The sequence below is a fragment of the Anser cygnoides genome, chromosome 1, assembly GCF_040182565.1.
Source record: "Anser cygnoides isolate HZ-2024a breed goose chromosome 1, Taihu_goose_T2T_genome, whole genome shotgun sequence".
Classification (NCBI taxonomy): domain Eukaryota; kingdom Metazoa; phylum Chordata; class Aves; order Anseriformes; family Anatidae; genus Anser; species Anser cygnoides.
Genome location: NC_089873.1, coordinates 147,240,637 through 147,260,031, shown reverse-complemented (window position 1 = coordinate 147,260,031; position 19,395 = coordinate 147,240,637). Strand labels below are relative to the sequence as shown.

At 44.8% G+C, this 19,395-nt stretch overlaps 1 protein-coding gene across 2 annotated transcripts in view; it reads right to left on the bottom strand.

Moving 5' to 3' along the window:
* Positions 1-19,395, bottom strand: part of SH3RF3 (SH3 domain containing ring finger 3) — a 238,815-nt gene that overhangs the window by 5,183 nt on the left and 214,237 nt on the right. For both annotated transcript variants that reach the window (XM_066985177.1, XM_066985186.1), the window contains exon 9: positions 6,254-6,591. In XM_066985177.1, the coding sequence (XP_066841278.1) occupies positions 6,254-6,591 (338 nt within the window). The remainder of the gene's footprint in view (positions 1-6,253; positions 6,592-19,395) is intronic.

Below are 19,395 nucleotides of genomic sequence, written 5' to 3'. Positions count from 1 at the left end.
TCCTCTCTCTGTGGAAAAGCAAATAACAGAGGTTGAAAAGTGTGCTGCTGGCTGGCTGCAGGAAAATGGTCCATCACGCTATCATCTGCGGAACCGCTACACTTACATTATGAGGCTTTGCCAATTACAGCCATTATGCAAATGAATGCACACATTATTTCAAACACTCCGCTGCAGTGTTGATTAATTAAATTATCAGAGTGGAACAATTTTTGCTAAGATGACGCCAAGTTTCAGATCTCACAACTCCACGTACAACCACAGCACACCGGAGGAGAGTTCTGGGATCTCGAAAGCCTTTGAGGAAGAGGAGGGTTGGAACAGCAAAAGGTTGTGTCTGGTGCAGGGTCCCCCAAGAGCTCTGGGCCTGCCAACACCTCAGGTCATACCTTAACTGCACAGCCAACCTTTTAAAGGCAGACTGGGCCTTAAGAGTGGTGATTTGGCAGTCCCTAAATGGTTCACATTTGAAGGGAGGTGACCACGCTCAATAAGAATGTGCCCATCTTCATAAAAGGGATTCTCAGAGCATTTCCTTGGAGAGTTAAAAAAAATAAATCCCAGTCACTGCATTACAAAACGAAGCACTCCTTCCCATTTAAGGAAACCCCAAACGCTACGGTTTAAATTTAATTAACTACGGTACCTCCTAGGATAACACCAAAGTGTTTTTGATAGAATAAGGAAATCTTAGATACAAAAGCCCTTGCAAATCGGGTAAGAAGTCCTCCGTGGGAGACAAAAAAAAAAAAAAAAGAAAAAAAAAGATGCTTGCATTTTTTTTTCCCTTGAGAGGCTTTTGAAGCAGTGCCGGGGAGAGCCAGAGCAATCAAGGTTGCAGTGTGCAGAAAAAAATGATCGCACGGCAGGGCTGCCAGCAAGGGGCTCGCAGGCACCATAAATCGCTCCTGTCAGAGCATGTGCTGCCACTCTGAAACCTCCAGGTGGCATTTCAGGCTAGTTTTTTTTTTCTCTAGAACTTAACACATGTATTAGCCATACATAAATGCAAATACATAGATTAGCCGTGTTTTCTGGCAGAAAAGACCTTTTCTCTTCCCCCCCAAGACGTTCTCCCTCGCTCCCAAAAAGGCAGTCCTATGTGCTTCTATTTATATCTCCACTTTTCATTTCCCTTTTTGTCCCCTTGACTTTGAGAAGCTACAATAAAATTGCAGGTTTTCTCACATCATACTGCCTCCTGGCATTTCAGATGGATCTCAGAAACAACTCATTTTTGTTGAGGTCACATTATACCTCTAAACCACCAACTTTTAAAAACGCTAAATAGCTGGGCAACAACCATGTTTACAAGCGTGGCAAGCATCTCTGCCTATTATTAACCATGTTTGGTATTTTCTGTTGCAAATGGTACCTTCAGACAGTCATAATTCTGCCAAATGCTGACCATTTTGTCCCAAACTCTCCACAGCACCTGACTATGTCAGGCTGAGGGTCCCACGTGCAGCCTGGATGGTCCCATCGCTTTGAGGGAGAACGTCGGGGAGTTTTTGCAGTGCCCTCAGGACCCAGGTGAGGGCTTTCCCAAACTGCTGTCACCTCCCTGTACCTGAGGAGCTGAGGGAGGAAGAAACGGGACCGTGATGAAAACTGGAAGCCCTGGCACGAGGTGTGGACATGCGTGCTGAGAGGGAAGCTGTGCTGAGCTGAGGCTGGCAGAGCAGAGAGCCTCAGTGGAGGGAGCCTGGGGCTTGGACGTGACACCCCGCAGGGCAGGAGGGTGCACGGGCTGAGGCTGGCACCGGGGCTGAGGATGGGACAGGAACTCTGGCAGCACTCGCCCATGGAGAGCCAGGAATGGGTCTGTCATCACCGCTCCTCTGCTGTCAAAAGAGAGCTGTGAAACCCATGTCCTGTGTCCTTTCAGTGCTCGTCCCCGCAGGCAGAAGAAACGCCTCTCCCATCAGCTCTCCTTTCACTCTTACCGCTGACATCTGCAAGGTGCAGCTAAGATTGCTGACCTCAGATAGGTGTTACGTAATGGAAGTTCTGGTTTTGTTTTAAAAAAAAAAACACAAAAAGGGCTAAAGGTGCCAGGTATGTAGACACACAAGAGAAGAGACGTGTGGCTGCTGAAGCCACCTCGTCCTCTGCGGAGGCTGGAAGATGCCAAGCGAGTGACCCCAGAGAAATTCACTGAGCAGTGCAGGTGCGAGGCGAGTGGATTCTCCGACTCCCCCAGCTGCAGAGCCTCGTGCCACACTTTCCACAGAGTGAGACTCATCTCATGCATTTTAACAGCGTGGGAGGCAGTTGTCTGGTCTGAATTACTCACGCAGGCTCTTCTGCCATTGCGCGCAGACAGGCATTGAACAGCATTGATCAGAACTGATCAGTAATTAAGGGCCGAGCTCAGGCCTGAACATTGAGGGGAAAAAAACAAAGTACCGAGTATCTGCTCACTGAGCAAATACGTGCATCCAGTACAATGATGGAGGTATGGGGGCTCACAGAATAGGGGCACAATAAGGCAAATTAGGACTGCAGGGCTAACCTCCAATCTGGAAATATTGCAGGATTCAATTCCCGAGGTGGCTAATTCCAGTTTCCCAGTCCTGAGGCAGGTGCCCCTAGTCAGAGAAGCACTTAACCATGTGCACACACGTCCCCGTTCGGTTAGAACACACTCCCGGGGTCACTTCTCCGGTATTGCTTTCCAGGAAAGAAGCACGCCCTTCCTTTGCTTTCCCTTCTGGCAAAGAAGACATACGTGCACGACGAAATTGAAGTCAATGGGCGTTGAGCACATGCTTGAATGCTTCCTTGAATTGAGAGCTCGATTTCTAACGTGGCAGTGATTTGTAGGGAGGATACGTGGAAACACAGGGGGGGCTATTTTAAAGGTCAAACTCACTGCTCCTATTTCATTCCGCAGTGCTGCTGTGGTTACAGCGTGCTCGAAGGCTCCCCGAAAGCCACGCGAACACCGCACGGATACGCCGGTCGTGACGGCACGGCCGGCTATAACCGCTTCATCAGAACTCAGCCCGGCAGAATTAGTGCCAGTTACTAGAAAAGAGCCAACAATGCGCGACATGTTTTACTCAGGTTTGCATCTGGGAACGGTGCCAGCCAGCCGGGGGAACATGACTCACGCACGCGCCCGCTCGCCTCTCCCGTTCCTCTCCGCGCGCAGTCACATCTTCTTGAAGGGGGTGGCAAGGAAAGCGTTTTCCTTCGGTGCTGCTGGGCAGATGGCGTGCCCCTCTTCCACGTGAACCGACAGCCTGCATGGGGTGCGGGCACCTCTGCGGCTGCCTGATCTCAGAGCATCCCTGTATGGGACCGGCCGTGCTGGTCTTGTTTCTTGCACCAGCAGCAACTGGACGTAGAAGTAGCTGGAGAGGAGTGTGTGGGCACATGGAGCCTGATGGGGAATTCGCTTTACTGTCAATCGCTGCGACACGAAGTGACAAGGCCACCACCTGGGAAATGTCTCCGCTCCGCTGCTCAGGCTGCAGAGAGCAGCAGGAGGAAGGTGGTTTTATAAAAGGATAGTGGGAACCTACACCCAGAAGGCAGGGCTGGGCACAAAGCATCCCAGTTAAACATCACGGCTAAATGACCAACTTCCTTTCCAACCCAGCCAGCCAGGGCCAGGTTTTGGAAATGTCAAGTGGGGTAAGATAAAATACTTGTTTTCCTTGCACAAAAAAATGACAGAAATTAGCAGCAGCTCGGCACACCTTCCTTTCTGACAGGCTGCAGCTCCCACCAAGGGCCGTGCTGCCAGGCAGCAGGGCAGGCACCTCAAAGTGTGAGGGCCAAGCTGCAATGAGGGCCACATAATGCACCTCCGACATGGCTAGTGGCACGGCTGCTTGGCCTTGACCAGTAGCCTGGCTGTGGCGAGTGCCGGAGACGCAGGGCAGCCTCCACGGGAGAAGTAGCGGTGCTCTGCTGCCTGTGTGAGCCCCGTTCGAATGCCGTAAATATTAAGGAATGTGCTACTCCTTCCAACCTTCCAGTGCTCTGTTTCTGTGTGCACAGATGGGCGTTGGGAGACGGAAAGCCAAGTACAGCTAAGTGCACTGAAATGCTCTGCAGCTTTTTAAAATTTCATCCAGCATCTGAATCTGTTTATCTAACCTTTTTTTTTTTTTTTTTTTTTTGCTTTTCCTCCCCTCCCTTTTCTTTCTCAGAGAATTGCTCCTACTGTGCAGATGAAATGCACCAAAATGCAAACAAGCAAAATATGGAGCTGAGTGATGTTGAATGCAAGCTCCTCCGCTGCCAGATGTGAAGAGAACAAGTGGTTTGAAAACTGTAATTTGTTTTAAAAAAAATATAATTTGGTACTTCTGAGCAATTTGATGATTTAATGAGCACAGATGGATGTGGGATGAATTTCTAAGAGGCAAGTGTTTAATGTATCTGCTCAGATTATTCCAGGACTAAGCATTATCCTTCCTAGTGCATGAAGGTAATTAATATTTCCCATTATGGGCATGAAAAAACCCATACGATCAGTTAAGGAATGCAGATAACACCAATGATATGGAAGTTAATTCATAAATCAATTAAAGCATCTTGCCTGCTGTGTATAATTAGGGTTACTTCAATTATAGCTTATTTTCAGATTTAAGACTCAGGAATCAAAACGCTTAAAATCAGAGGAAGTTCCTTCCCACCATACACTGCAATTGGAAGTCTTTGCACAGTTGTAGCAGTCTAAATCTATTTGCTCCTCATTCCAGCAAGGCTGAGCAGACGCAGCTAACTCGTGTCCCTCTGGCTCCATTCTGTTTCACTCCAGCTGCTTGTAATTGTCATTAGTTGAACATTTCACTGTCAGGACCCTCCAGAGGTGAAATGAGAAATTTGTAGGATACGGGACTGGCCCTGGCCTATTAAACAAGGTGTCCAGACTTCTCTACATCAAAGCTTTGAAAGCAGCACCTCAACAGCCAGCTCCAGAGGCGCCAGGGAATGCTCCTCCTGGTTTCTTTTCATGACTACGTTTAACTAAAGGTGCAGCATTCCTCTGATGTAGTTACGCTGGTGCTAAATCTGGTTTATATTGATTTAGCTTTTCTTATAGCATTAATCTAAACTGATGTAGACCAAATTAAGTGTGCCTAAATAGGGATTGGTTTTTCACTCTTTTCACTAAATTGGTTTTTCATGGATTTTAAGGACAAGAGACTACTCCGATAGTGTGCTCTCGCTGCCTTCATTACAGCACTGAAGGACTTGCCTGTATTTATTTCTGCTTCAAGCCTAATAGCTGTGCTTGAACCACAGCATCTCTTTCAGACAGAATAAAAAAATGTCTGTTCCCTTATTCAGTCTCCTACAGCCTGGTACCAAGCTGTTCCTAAGCCTGCTATTTAACAGATGTAACAAAGATCTGTGTATCACTTCCTAACAGCATATTGTTTTAAATCATCTATTGTTCTTATGATATTTCTCTGAGTCCACTCCATTTTGCCTCAGATTTGGCTCTTCTGAAATATGCTGTTACTCGGTGTTCTCCTCACCAAAGAGTTGAATTATCTCTGTACCATTGTGTCTACCCTCTTCATCACCTTCCTCCCTCTTTAGTCATACATCCTGCAGCAGCAAAGACTTTATGTTGGACAGTGTGGGTCCAAGACCCAACTCCTTTTTTACAGATTCCTGATCTAGAGGGACATCCAATGCCGAAGAGTCTGCCATCTACTTAATACCCGCCGGTCAGTTGTGTACAGCTTGCTCAGCAGGACACTTTGTGGTAACAGGCCAGATGCCTTAGAGAAGTTTAAATATGTTACAGGGTTATTGTTATCATCCCAGCCAGACTGCAACCTGCCTTCAGTAAACACCGTGTAAGGTGTGGACTGTCCTGTAGCATCCCTTTTTATGCCCTGCATCAGCTGCTCTAAAACCCTGACTAGATTCAGGGTCAGACTGACCTGTCCAGCGCACTTCATTTAGCCTCATTCATACTCTAAGGCAAAAAATGATTTCTTTCAAATTTTCGCAGCTTTGCTATTGTTCCAAAATTGCTACATGAGAGCCTCATGAGTTTATTAAAATATTGGGATCCCCTTTATAAAGTGGTATTTGCCACAGAACCTACACCCTTTGGGCTGAGAAAGCACTGCTGTCCTCTCCATTTAGCCGCCTACAGTCAATCTCCAGAGCTGAAAAACCCAACAACCCCTGAGAAAGTTAAACTTGCAGTCCCCCTCCAAACCCTCCCTGAGGATGGATGCATGCTCCAGGTGACCTCTGGAGATACCCGGCTTACCTTTCCCGAGGCAAAGGCTTGGGCTCTGGCCGAATAGCTGCCATGGAAGAGAGGGGCTGCCTGGCAGGAGAAGGGATGGAAAAATTCAAATCCAAGGAGCCTGTTTTTCTGTGCAGAGGCTCCAGCCCCATGGCTCCCTGCATTTCGCTCTCGATAGGGCACGAGCCGGCCCTGCCGTGGCTGGAGAGGGAGGAGAGCTCGGGTCCCACTGCTCCTTGTAGGACCCCTTCGATGGCCGCCTGGGGGTCGTGCGTGGGGGACACGGATGGTGGGGAGCGCGACTTCTTTTTCGTTGATGCTCCTGCTAGCAGCTTCAGCAGCCCGCTCTTCTTCTCCTTCTGCAAAGGAACCAAAGGAAATCAGGGCAGTGAGCAGACATCCCTAATCCCTCTGTTTTTCTTTTGGAAAATCTCAGTGTGTGGCAGGAAACTTCCCTTCACTGCCTTGACTAGGAGTGGATCCAGGCAGAACCTGAGCCTTTGCTAATAAAGATCTTTTAAAAATCCCTCCCCGCCCAACAGTGATGCACTTGTTCAGCAGAAGGACGTAGCATATTGCAAAGATGATCTCTACTTTCAAGTCCACCCAGGCAGTGATCATATATGTCTCTTGAAAGAAACAGTGCAGTTAGTGGGGCAGCAAAGGTACAAACCTCCCGTGCAGAGAAGGTGGCAACCGAATTGCTGCCCTCTCCCTTCCAGAGGAATCCTGTCCCCCAGTAGAGAAACTCCCAAAAGGTGACACAGCAGGCCCTACGTTGAAAAACCCCCGCTGGGAAAGCATGAGCATCTGCAGAAAGATTTTAGATCTCGGACCATTGCCAGAGAACCGCTCATCACTGCTGCCTGAGTCACTGCTCACCATTTACTACTGGATGTAGATTTACGGTAGGGAGAAGGGAGGCACGAGACAGACTTTAATCCTTCTTTGCAGAGTGTGCTCCCCTCCACATCCTGCATTACGCCGCTGTACCTACCCGCATCTCCCTGCCAGAGGTGGGCCACTTCTCCTCCAGTGTTAATGTAAAGGCGTTTACGTTTGGAGATAGACCACAATATTCACGCTTGGCAATTACACTGTCAGTGCATGTGAATTTTGACATTTCTACAGGGGTTTCTGGTACAGAGTAATGACAACAAGATAACAGCACTCTTTCAATTAACATGGAAAAAAAAAAAGTTCAGCCTTTGTTACCGAAGAGATGCATCAGACCTTGCATGCTTTATAACAATGAGAAATCCTGCTACATGTCCACCTCAAGCACATGCAAATAGAGAATATTCTTTCCTTCAGCTAGAAAGTTTTTTTGGGTGCACTGTAGCGCTAGGCTAGAGTTGCAACCAGCAATGCTTTGCAGTAATTTTTCCATTTTTTTTTAACCACACAAGAAGTTTTGTAAAAGGTCTGTTAGATTTCTTTCTCCTCCATCAGACGTGCAAGGCATTATCCAAGACTATCTTCAGAGACTCAGGGCTGAGAAGTTTGGCTATATTTGATAATTTGTTCTATAATAGGTTCCTGGGGGGGGAAAAAAATGAACCCAGCAACCACAGTACTTATGGAAAAGGATCTCTCTATCTTTGAGCCGGAACACTGTTTGGAAATACAAGCCAGCAATTTATTTATTCTCTGTAGACAAAATGTCTCATGCGAGGTTTAAAATGATGCTCATTTATGTGCTGACTGCTGAAGTAATTTTTCAAAGCAGCTTTAAAGAATAGGAGGGCTACACTAAAATAAATATAAGCTTTTAGAAGATGCTCAGAGTAGTAAATCTACTTGTAAATGTACTTGGAGTATCTGATGTCTCGGCTCCCAAAGTTCTCGTTTGCACTTTTCAGCTGTCACAGACTGATCAGAAAGAAGAAATACCGTAAATGTTAAAATATGGAAGAACAAAAGCAAAGTACAGTTGTTATTTCAGAGACAATGTCCAGTGATTTTTGAAGAACAGTCTGAACTATGCTTCCAGCTGGCGGTATGGTGGTCTCCTGCATACCACCAGCTCCCACTATTAAGGGCATTTGTCACTTACAGATTACTCTATGGATTAAAGGATCCCTCCTGCCAAGATGTTCATCCAGGCAGAACCTGTGGAAGCTAAGGGAGGCTGGCCATATGGCACCGTCAGGTCTAAACCACTACCTTAATTCCCCTGGATGCACCAGAAAAGCAAGCCAAAGGCCCCTGAGAAGCATCTCCCCTCCCTGACCAGAAGGCAGCCTTGCAGGAGCTGTGGTAGCTGTGCACGCTGGAACTCACCTGAAGTAAAAATACTAATACCAAAAAATACTTCACGTGTGTTAGAGAGTGTTTCTCTCACTCTCTAATTAAGAAATACCGCTGCTGTCATCATTACATCAAATTTTAAAGCTCTTCAAAACTTGCAAACCTCTCCTTTCCCTGTAGCTCACTGAAACCATAGCTCTAACGATCCCAGCATACTGTGTCAATATACATTTGAAGGTGTCTAAAGGTCAGTGACAGAATGCAATAGCCATTGTGGGGCTCTGGAGAAATGGTTATTGTGCGGCAGTGAGCACTTTGAGCCTCTTTAATTGGCAGCTTTGCACATGCAAAGTAACTACACGAACTGAAGCCCCGTATAATGAACAATTAATATTCCTACGTGGTAGCAGCTTTTCTCATTTCTGCTTCTAATTTAAATACCTTGGCAAATTTTCATTAGAAATACCTTGTATGTCTAAGACCATGTAAGGCATAGCAGCCAAAATCTTTGGAAAGAAGGAAATGCATACATTCACACCCGTCTGTACGTTAAAAAACATTCGGTTTTGTTTACAAGAACAGCTTCCACCCTACAAGGTTAGCTCTGGCATCAATTTCTACACTGAAGCTCCCATCCCTCAGACAGCAGAGAGCTATAATGAACTCACTGATGTACCCGTCGTTCTGCTCTAACAAAAGGCAAAATAAAGAATTGATTTTTTAGCCTCTTCGTATTCAACTGAGCATTTTACTAAACTTTTGAGGCTAAGATCTGTGGTCTTTAAAGAGCTAAGACGAAGCACTTCATTTACTAAACACGGACCTGCTAGTCAAAACCAGAAGAGTCCCATCCTTCCCTCTGTGCCCGTGGGCAAGACATTTGGAGGTGAACACATACAAAACACCTTGAGTGCCTGGAGTGTAGACATTACATCCCTCTCTCTGGCTCTGCCAAGTGCTCTCTCAGCCTCTTCTGGTCTCACACTGCCAGATCCTCCGCTCAGAGCACTTCAAGCAAAACGAGGACTGTCAGGAGCTGATAATTTATCGTGATGTCTCTCATGAGAAACAGATTGGGTTTGAACCTGCTGTGATCAGCAGTTCAACTTAAACCCCTTCATGCCTCCTCCTCCCATCTGTAAAACGGGAGTAAGTTAAAACCCCTTCTGCCGTGGGAATTCATTAATGTTACGAAGCCACACGTTTCTTTAAGAGCAACTGGTCCTTTTCCATGGCTTCAATACCAAAAAAAAAAAAAAAAGAAAGGATTTTGGAATGGAATGTTAGAACGCAATCCCAGAAACGATTTATTGCGAGTGTCCAAGTATTATGAATTCATTTAATATTTAGTGTAATAGCAACCATCCTTCATAAGAAATTAATTTAATATTTATATGGCTGTCCAAGACAGACCTTTCTGCAGCAGTTTTCACTGTAAATCATCTAAACATTAGCGGGCATAAGTGCTGTACAGAAATCTTCAGCAGACTCTGTGGGTTTTGAAAAGAGAGAAGTTTACAGAGGACATATCTGATGACTTTCAGGAATTACGTTTTTGAAGGAAAAAAAAAAGAAAGATGGTTTCCTTTTTCCATTCACAGACTGCTGTTATATCGCTTTCTAGGAAATCTGTAATCTACTGAAACAGCTGTGTAATTATTGAGTTTTCTTTGTCTGGTAGCTGCATTTCCAATTGACTGCAAACTGTGTTTGACGTCCCTGCCTCCTGAACCCACCAAGGTCAGACCTTTGCATCTGTGTTGATGGATGGATTCACAGTCCTGACAGCCCTTCTCCCATCTCCTGGCTACTGCCCACACGTCTAACTGAATTTAAATCATCACCTTTGTGTTGCTCAGGTTTTATTCGAGGAGGTTCACAGTCAAAAATTTCCAAACCATTAATTTCATAAGGATCAATACCTTCTTTAAAAAAAAAAAGAAAAAAAGAGAGAGAGAGAGAAAGAGTGAAAAGAGCTTTCAGATAAATCCCAGTTAAGAAAAAATGGACTGTGAACACAGACAGTATCTCCAGGCCAGAATTTCTTACTTCCTTCCTTCTCAGTGGAAGTCAGTTGCTGGCAACACATGGATGGGATGAGCAATGTTTCTGAGACCCTGAAGCCTTGGGAAGCCAACACTTGGATAGGTACAGCTTCCCCTCGATATGTCACTGTGGGAGCATTTTGAAAAGTGAGTACGGTCTGAGCTTAAGAACTCATGAAAGACTAGATCAAAATTAAAGTCTCAGATATGTAAATGTTGAAATATTTTGCTTCACAGTAATTGGGGATGATTTTTCCCCTCATTAATAACCCCACTTGAAGATAATAACCAGCTCTTCTTTCAGCTTCAGAGATGAGACGAGCTCAGAACGCGGCTCCTTTGCTGATGACTGAGTGATAATGGAGTCCCGTGTCTGCAAAGTAATAATCATGCCATAATCCAAATACCAATTATATATCCTGGCTTTATTAATATAACTCTTCATTTTCTTTCTTTCTTTCCTTTTTTTTTTTTTTTCTTCCAAACCACCCTAATAAACAGAAAATTCGGCTTTAATTTCTTCATCTGCAGCTCCTAATACTTCATTTCCTACCTATCCAGGCTCATTAAATAAATGAGGAGACCTTGCTGCAGCTGATAGAGGAACTGGCTCCAGCCATTGAAATGAGGTAATTTCTCATGCAACACCAGTTACATCAATATATAAGAGAGCCAGAGGGAGAAAAAAAAAATCATTTAAAAATGAAGAAAAGAGAAACAAAACTGCTTAAATGCTGCCCTGAGCCCTAAAGAACAAACGAGGAACTCATCTATCAGTCAGTACCCCCAAAACACCACTTTTATTGCTTGTTTAACTTGGTCAGTACTTTTTCCAGTAAATTTAAGTTAGTGTCTGGAGAGTAATGCATTTTTATTCTGATTCCAACTTGGTTGTCGGTGACCGATGCTTGCATTGAAAGAGTAGGTGGTCTTTTGGGTTGTCTTTTAGGCAAAAAGCTATTCAGGTTTTCAAATTCTGTAAAATTATTGGACTTGAGATTTTGATAATTATTTAAAAAGTGCAAAACACAAACCAGCATCACCTCAAAGGAAAACTTCTCATCCGAGAAGTTTTTGGATATGCGTTTATCACTTGCAGTTTGTCAGTTTTCTGATGAGGCATAGGTGACAGATACGCTTCAGAAGACAACAGCAATTACTTTCCCATAATTGCTACACAAGTTTTTCTGATTTTAGGAAAAGAATAGTTGTATATCTCATGTAACGTGGAAATATTTGCCAAAGATTTAGTTTTTAATGGAGACAACTGCTTCTGGCCAGACGTCTATTATTATAATCTCAGTATACAAGTATGCTAAGGAACAAACAGGATTTTAGGTTCATAACATCATTAGCTCTTGAATTCCAGCGGTAGTAACGTGCGTATATACATACATGCACAAACACATTAGACTTATGGCCACTGACTTTTACAATAACTAGTATTAAAGCCATAAATGTCTTGCAGTTAGATCTCACCAGGCCTTTCAAATGTTTGAAAACAAAACTGAGAAAAGAAATTAAGAGTTCAGGCCCCAGAACCGCAAAGCACACAGGCACTTAATCATGTGCTTTTGGTGAACTGGGGGGGATGCAAGGCTCTAGAGACTACTAAAAGAGATGCAGAAGGAACCTAAAAATATATTTGAATATTCAGTTTAGATGGAATATTAGATCTTTCAAATACTGGAACAAAGTTAAGGACTAATTTGCAGGGAAAAAAAAAAAAAAAGCTGAAGTGGAAGCAGAGTCTCAGCCACCACTGGGCTTCCTGGAGTCTGCTGCATTCGTAACAGCCAGAAGGTAGAGAGAAAAATTACTGGTACTCTAAAACTATTTACAGTGAATGAGAGACAGATGATGTGCTACCCTGATATTGTCTTTTTTCTGAGTTTGATGGAGGCAGAAACTGACGGATAGTTTTGTATTTCATTGCTTTTCCTGGTCTGGTATGCAGGGAATAGGTGATGGTTATGAAAAGTATGGAAAGTTTTAAGATATGCAACTTACTCCGTGCCCTGATATAACAGTTTTCAGTGATATTTTTTAGAGGGAAAAGCTGAAACAGAGCACCAGGGAACTGAAAACTACTCAATACCTCGATGAAGTTATTCAAAATTGTGTGCTGAAAAAGTGAAGTACAATAACACCAAAGGAGGTGATGAAACCATGGTCTTAGCCAAGTCCATGGCAGCATTTCCACTTATTTACAAGCAGCCAGTATCTCTGGAAGTAACCTCAAGCTCAGACGGATGTGTTTTAATCCTGAGTTTAGTCCATCTCTTCCTTTGAAGTGTGAGCAACCTCTCCGGGAGCTCAAAACAAGGGAGTAGACATGATATCCTTGAACGCATTTGGCATTCAGCTCCCTTCCTCACTCAGCAATCCTCAAAGCACAAAGCACTGAGTTCTCTGCTCCATTCTCCTGTCCCTGCGCCCCTCAGCCTACAAGCAGAGGCACAAAACATACATATTTCACATGGTAAGTGTGGTCTCCCATCTCACTTCAGGAGAAAACTGAACAGAGGAGTTTCAGGCAAGTGCTACAAGTGTGAGATGCCCAAACATGACCAGTCGGACAAGGGATCCTCATCCTGTGTTTCTAGAAGGAAAACCTGGCACTCTGCAGAACTGGGGACATGCTGTGAATCCCAAGTGGAAACAAGGAGCTTCCTCAGGTTGAAAAGAAGATCGAAGTTACCCTTCCCCTACCAGTATCTCCTGGCAGCTAACTTAAATACCTGCTCTGCCTGGCAGATTTTGTGAACCCCATTTCCTAGGCACTTCGTTCTACCCCCAGGTTAACTGGGAATTGTGAATTCCACTATGAAGCAAGAGCCTTAGGGTAATAAACTTCAGCACTCAGCAAAAGTTAATGCTTATTGTGAAACTGGCTGACAAGTCAATGCAGTGTGCACTCTGGAAATAGAAATCAATAACCCCAAGTATACACGTGCTGCTATTGACTCTAAATTGGCTATTCTCATACAGAAAGGGAGTCATTCCTAAAACCTGATGCTCAGCAATATCAAAAGGCAAAAGATCATATTGGGAATTGCTAGGAAAGCGCTGGAGAGCTTGGCAAAGATCTCGTATAGGAAACAACATCGTGGAAAGCCCCGCCATGCCTTCTTGAACACCATGTCCTGTTCTGGCCACCGCAGCTGGAAAAGGCTGTGGACTAAAATTAGAGAACTACAAACAGTGCAGAGAATGGCAATGAGGATAATGAGAGGTGTGGAACAACTCCTGCACAGTGGAGATGCCAGCTTGGAAAGCAGACAACTGACGGGAAATAGGATAGTGGCCTACAAAATCCATTACTGCATAGAGAAGGTAACCTGGGAACAGATCGCTTATTTCTCACAATGCAGGAATTAGGGGAAGCATAATGAGATTATCAGGCAAATGGTTGAAACTGAAAAGTAGGAAGCACTTCTTTACACAACACATAATTAAATACAGACTCCCTGCGCACGGGATTGTGGAAGCCAAAAGTACAAAGAGGTTCAAAAGGGATTAGATAAATTAATGGAGAACCCATCTAGCAAAGGCTGTTAAAATGATGGTATGGATCCAACCGCTGCTTCAGGAAGCCCCAAGAGGTAAATGAAACAGCACTTGGAGCATACACAGGGTGCCTCCACCTTGCTGCAAAGAGGTAGCAAGTAGAGGCAGTCGTAAAATCAGTGACAATGATTGTTATGAAAAAATATATAAATATAGCTATTTGGGCAAGAACATAGGACAAAGCCAGGGCTGAACCTTGCCCCGTGTCATACCAGCTTTGGGAAATCAGCTGTTCAGAGACTTCCTCAGTTGCAGGGGTCTGAGAGAGGGCAAAAAGCAGCCATCAGGATGCACCGTCAGCCGAGGAAGAGACACAGAAGGTTGGGAACTGCAACCCCAGAGCACTTTCACAGCTCTGCAACTGCTATTTGGATTCCTTGGCTCCATCTCTGCTGTGCATAACAGCACAGACCAAGGGCTGCAGAGTTTGCCCCGCAGCAAGGAGCCACAAAAGTACTGGTGCTGGGGCTGATGGGGCCCTACTGCTTCCAGCTTGCTTCCTAACCTGGCACTGCACTGCCTTTGCACAGGCCAAGGGCTTCCTTGGAGATAGCATGGGGGTCTCCTACGTGATGCTATCAAGTCTTGAGGACCCACCCTAAACTGAAGGCCAGAAATTTTAAACCTTTAAAAATATATATATATAAATCAAGTATGAATAAATGACTTAGGCAATTTTGGTAGACTAACTGTAGTTTCCAAGGAATTTAAGCAAAACAGATGGACGGATTACAAGCATCTTTCTGAAAAGTTAGGTTCATTTACTGAAGCTAGAGAAAATCTATCACAGCTTCACTGACAGCACAGGATTCTGAAACGAGAAAAAGATGTAGAAACACATTAAATTTTAGACAAACTGCTTAGAATTAGTGTTTTTTAAATATGATGATTTAGACTGACTGGTTAGCTTGCTGCTCCTTGTCTTTTGTAGGGAAATGAGAAAGATTTATCGGTCTTGGGGAGCACCGGGAGCAACACTCGCTTTTTGCAGAAAGCCAGAACAAGCTCACTCGTTGAGCATTTGACTGAAAGAAAACCCATGACAGAATTCAGGATGTGCTTTGACATACTCTGATCTTACACATAGTTAGCTCTGGCTCTCCCCATTCACAAGGGATGGATTTCATTTCAGAAGCAAACAGTTAGAATTGCATGGTCTTGCCTTGTAATCTTATTAAATGACAGACAAGTGAGATTTGTACTTTTATGGAAAGCAGAAACATGTGGGTAAAAGGTTTGGATTAGTGGAGGTCATCTCGTCCCTTGTCACTGACGATTCTATTCCCACTTGTTTGATACCACTGCAGCAGCCATGCCACCTCGGGCTGTAATTTCAGCACTTCCTGTGAGCTAAATAGCATTGGGGTGGCTGGCACTCAGAGGCAAGATTGCTTGCGGAGAATTCAGGCATCACAGCAGGTATATTCTTCTCTCAAAATCAATTCCCCACAGAAGGGAAAAAGGGCTGCCTGTGGACAATGAAAAATTGGCAGGATTTGTGTGCGCCAGACACTGAAACACATTACAGTGAAATAATTCCTACAAACAATTCACCAGTTCATAAAAATGCATTTAACTAGAGACCGAGGAACCAGCCGAGACTGACAGAGCTTATCACACCCGCATGGACTGTGGGCCAGAGGCTATGAAAGCAGAAGCTCCTATTGAGCAGGCAACATATTTCTGACTATTTGCTGGGCTTCACACCGCTGCTGGGACAGCCTGGCTCAGGCGAGGGGCAGGAACAAGAGGGGCCTGGTGGTTCCCAGGCGATCTGGTGTTGTAGAAGCAGTTCTGGGCTTGATCAAAGTCACGAGCACGAACAGTTCACTTTCTGTGAAGGTTGCCCTCCAGTTTCAGCAGCTCCCAAAGCATCATATTTGAGCATCCAAAAGCCCCATTCCTAGTGCCTTTCATATGTAAAACAAAAACAGGCCCTGCCCCTGCCCCTCCGGCCCTCCTGAGTTCTCCGCCAAGACAAGAGCCAAGACACGAGGTGCATCGATAGCATCGAGAAGAGGCACAGAAGAGACACACTGACTCAAACTGCCAGCATCTTTTCGGTGAGCTCAGCCCCTCAGGGGCTGTGGGATGAGCAGGAATCCCGTGAGGCCTACATCCACGGACATCGCTGCCCTTGAGGCACTCGGCAGCGCGGTGTGGGGACAGAGCTGGTCGCTGTCACACTTGAGGTGCCAATTACTACAATTATTACGAGTGCCTAAGCTTTGCGCTCAGTTTGGGTCCTGCTCTGCGTTTTCAAGCAATGCCCTGTGAACCGCTCCTGGGACACACCGAGGTGGCCGAAGCCCTTTTCCCCTACAGAGACCAATTTACCATGTACGCTCTTTACAAAAGGAACAAGGAATCCCAGAATCATTTTAAAGGATTGCAAAGTAACCGGCTGTCAATGTCAGAGGAGTGCCCAGGCATGTAAATGACAATTTCTTTGATGTAGTAACCAAGGCTCTGCGGCTTTCCAAATGCCACAACACTTGGGTTGTAGTTACTAATAAAGCTCTGCGGTGGCTAAAGGCTTGCTAGAAGCTGCTGAAGCTCTGGCAGAATTTATTATAGGAGCACCCTCTCTTCTGCAAAAATTGGGTTTCACCTTTTTTTCCTTGTTTCGTCCTTTTTGTTACTTAAAAAAATAAAAATGGAACCAGCAAAGACAATTTGCTAACAAAAGCAACACCCTAATGCCAAAGTCAGGTCTTTAGAGGAATAATATTCTCTTTTCTTAAATTAAAGAGCTGAGCAAGAAGGATCATCAGTGAAAAGCCCCATAATGCTGCTAAGCCAAACAGAACAACTATGTGAGGGAAGGGGAGTCCATAGCGTCGTGGCTTTGTTTCCTTTTGCCCTAAGCCTGGTTCATTATACAGTGAAATCTTATCCTCCCACCCTATCTTCCTTTCTTTTGTCTGTTCTAGCCACTTTTTCTTCCTTGACACATGACCTACAGGTATGATCATATAATTAAATGCAATTGAGGTACGCTGATTTAACTAATTGCTACCTGTCACGTTTCCCACCTAAACCAACCAACGTTCTCCATTTCCTCAGCCCACTCCAACTGTGAGACAAAACACGTCAGCTCAAATGTCAGGCGTCAGCTGATTTGGGTAAACCAAAAGGTCTGAGGAAACGTTTTATGTCAAAGCTGGCAGTAGGAAAACTTCACTGGTGCAGCCAGTGAGTGCCACCTCACACGGGTTGCAGGCATACTCACGTCGGTAGCCTCATGAACTCTCTGGACACAAATGGCTCATTTGCTGCTCCTCTGGAGTGTGCTACACAATGAGGCTGTGACACTCGGTCATGCTCTCACAGGTGGCTACTGCACAAATATCCAGCAACAACGGCAGATACGCAGCATATTCCTCTCTGCTCTACCAGCTAGTTGACTGGTACAGAAGAGGCCAGCGTGACCTGGAATCAAAGGTGGATCCTGCCAACTAATAGCACAAAATGGTCGATTACAACACAGAAGCTCAAAAAGCCTCTGAAAATGTTGCTTGCATAGATCTCATATCTGAAAATGATAGAAACTATATAAAGATAAAATCACTACTGCACTGGAGCAGAAATGACAGCTTTGTCATAACAGCCTGTCTCCAAGCCTGCCTACCACAGATGAAGTTGAAAACCTCTTTACACGAGTCGGATAAAAGTGCACAAAGATTTCCCCTTGACCTCAGGGGTTGATCAAATGGCGCTGTGTACCAAAAGACTGACAGCCTTTCTTATTTTCATTTTAGCAAACCAATATGGGCAAACACTGGCTTTGAATCATCTCATCTTCAGTTTGACCATGGCTAATTGGAATGTCTCTGCCTAGGAAGATAACAGAATTGGTAGCCCAGTAGTTAAGCACTCATGACTTCCAATCAAGTTCTTGTACTATGATTACTATTGCTGCATCTGACAGTCCTCCCACAGTAGAGCAGACAATATGATGAGTATCTTGTACTAGCTTGTCCTTTCAAGTTCTTCCTGCTAGGACAGCAATGTGTGTGTTTGAGGGGTCCGTTCCAGACTTGCTCTCTCTCTGTTTTAACTCAGCAGCATACATCCAAGAAGTCAGACTGAAGACAGATAACCAGATGTTACCAGTTGCTTTGCAATGTGTTCCAGGTAATGATTTTCTGTCAAATGGAAGAGCATTTCAAGTAGGTACCAACAGGGCTTGTCTTAGGCTTAGTGCTATTCAATCTTTTCATTAATTACTTGGTAGTTGAGCGAGAGCTCTAAAACCTGCAGTGGGCACTGTGCTGAGTGTGTCTGCCAGCAGCTGAGAGAACAAACAGGGTAACAATTCAAAACAATTTTCCTAAAATGGAGAAATGGTCCCAAATCAACACGGTGAAATTGAGAAAGACAAGCATGACGTGCAACTGCTTGGAAGGATAAATCAAATGCACGGATGTAAAATGAGGAGTGATTGGCAAGCCAGCAGCTCTGCAGAAAGGGACACGGAAGTTACAGTAGATAACAAACGGAGTGAGTCGAGATGCTGCTGCGGAAAAGGCAAAATTCACCTGGAAACACATTAACAAGCATCTTTTATGTAAGCCATGGAAAGTACTTACTTGACCCTAACAAGGTCTCAGCTGAATTCCATTCTGGGGCACTACTCCTTAAGACCCCAGCAAGCTGAAGACTGTCCAAAGGAGAGCTGAAAGTATTACCAGAGACCAGAAAACTGTACCTGTGAAGAAAGGCTAGGAACCGGGCTCAGTTAGGCTGGAAGCAGAGAAATTGTGAGAGCAGAACATGCTATTAGTACTGGAACTATGGGAAGAGAAAGCTTATCAGCTGCTTCTCCAGAACAGGACATAAAGAAGCATCTGTAACCACGGAAGATTTAGGAGGGATAATAAGAATTTTTCTATCAATAGAGATATGGAAGGACTGGAACAGATTGCTCAAGGAAGTTGTAGAGTGATCTTAATTGAACAATTTTAAGAGAAGTTAGGCATCCATGGTTTGACTTTCTCATGGCTGGTGAACAGATGCCCATCCCATGCCTGCAGGGCCATGATCCTTCCTACCTTCCCCGTGCCACTTTCCCTGCTGGTCAGCAGTATCTCTCGGCCAGGTTGTGTCTAAACCTGCCAACCAAAAGTATCTGGCTTAGATATAAAACCTATCCAGAAAAACATTTAAAAGTTGGAAAACCAGTTTTCTCTTTCATGTCCTGATCAAAGCCTAGGTTATGCATTTCCCTTGCCACAGCAGGCACCACTGTGTTGATAGGCTCTGCCTGCCCAACCTCCCCCCTCTCCTGTCTCAAAA